The sequence below is a fragment of the Lipotes vexillifer genome, unplaced genomic scaffold (assembly GCF_000442215.2).
Source record: "Lipotes vexillifer unplaced genomic scaffold, Lipotes_vexillifer_v1.1 scaffold871, whole genome shotgun sequence".
In the NCBI taxonomy this organism is placed as follows: Eukaryota; Metazoa; Chordata; class Mammalia; order Artiodactyla; family Lipotidae; genus Lipotes; species Lipotes vexillifer.
In genome coordinates this window covers 864,690-866,014 of record NW_006771782.1, presented here as the reverse complement: position 1 = coordinate 866,014, position 1,325 = coordinate 864,690, and the positions used below count along the sequence as shown (strand labels likewise).

General features: G+C 62.2%; 1 protein-coding gene across 1 annotated transcript in view; it reads right to left on the bottom strand.

Annotated features, from left to right (window-relative positions):
* The window catches only part of VAT1L (vesicle amine transport 1 like), a 143,271-nt gene extending 142,052 nt beyond the window's left edge, over positions 1-1,219 (bottom strand). Inside the window, exon 1 of the mRNA XM_007447141.1 lies at positions 911-1,219. Coding sequence (XP_007447203.1) covers positions 911-1,137 — 227 coding nt within the window. The 5' untranslated portion in view covers positions 1,138-1,219. The remainder of the gene's footprint in view (positions 1-910) is intronic.
* Between the last annotated feature and the right edge of the window lie 106 nt (positions 1,220-1,325).

Sequence of the window (1,325 nt, the reverse complement as noted above, 5' to 3'; positions counted from 1 at the left end):
GGGGGGAGGGAGGCGGCAGTCTGAGGTCCCCTGGGCAGGAGTGGGGAATAGAAGGGTGCTCAGATTGCTGAGCTCCTCCTGAGATGGCAGCAGGAGTTAGGAGAAGATTCAGTTGTTTTGTTTGTTTGTGTTTTTCCTCTTCAGAGAAACACAGAAGATGCCTGTGGGGAAGGAGGGGGGCTGAAGTAGCCGTCTAGGCTTCAGCCCTCACGGGGCTTAGATGCTGCGTGCCTAGGATGCTTCCCAGTTCCTCTCCCCATGTCAGACCGCAAGGACGGGAGCGTGCAGCTGTGAGGAGGAAGGACGCATTTCCCCAGCCCCGCACTTGGTCCCCAGCCCCACCAGGACAAAAGCATAGAGGCTGAAAAGGTCCCAGTATCAAATCCTGGCCATGCCACTTAGTGGCGGCCGAATGATCTTGGGCAGATCACTCTCCGAGCCCTGGTTGCCGCACCTGTAATGGGGGACAATGATGGTACCTAACTCACTGGGTCCCAGGAAGTATTAAATAAGATCACACACATAAAACTCTAAAAAACGATAGCTCGTACACAGTAAGCCGACCGTTATTTTTTAAGCATGTTATCGTCAAACCCCCTCTCCTGGCAGCTGAGCTGTCCTACCCCACGGAGAGCTCCCGCGGCGCAATCTTCCAGACCCTGAGCGCTGGGCGCCACATCGACCCTTTCCCCTCTCACAGGCTCCTCCGGTCACCCCTAGATCCGGCTTGGGGAGGGCGAGGGCCGCCTCTCAACATCCTCCCCAGCATCAGCTGGCCCAGGGCTTCGGGGAGGCTCTGAGACCCGGGTGAGGGCGCGGAGAGGGGTGTCCACGGAGGCTCTCCCCCCACCTGCTCCCCGGAGCACTGAGCGCGCAAAGAGAGAAAAAGAGAAAGGCGCGGATACTGGACCAGGCTTTGACGCGGATCTTGAGCTCGCCGTCCTGCGGCTCGGGCATGGCTTTCCTGGTGACCCGCAGCTTGTTGAGCCCCCCGAAGCCGGCCAGCACCACGGCGCGCATCTCCTGGGCGTCCCCGAGGCGGTGAGAGCCGCCGCCGCCCTCCGCCGGCTCCTTGACTGCCTCCTTCTCGATCATTTGCTCCGTCTCCTCCGCTTTCTCCACGCCTTCCTTGGCCATGGCGCGCGCGGGCGCGGGGCGCACGGGATGCAGCGGCTGAGGCGCGGGGGGCTCGGGGCTCTTCTCCCGCGGGTTCCTCCTGTTGAATGTGGGACGCTCAGCGGTGCAATGGCTGCAGCCTCTGCGAGCAGCGCCGCGGTCCACAGCGTCCGCCGTAATCCTCCCAAGAGCCGCGCCACTGTCCGCCC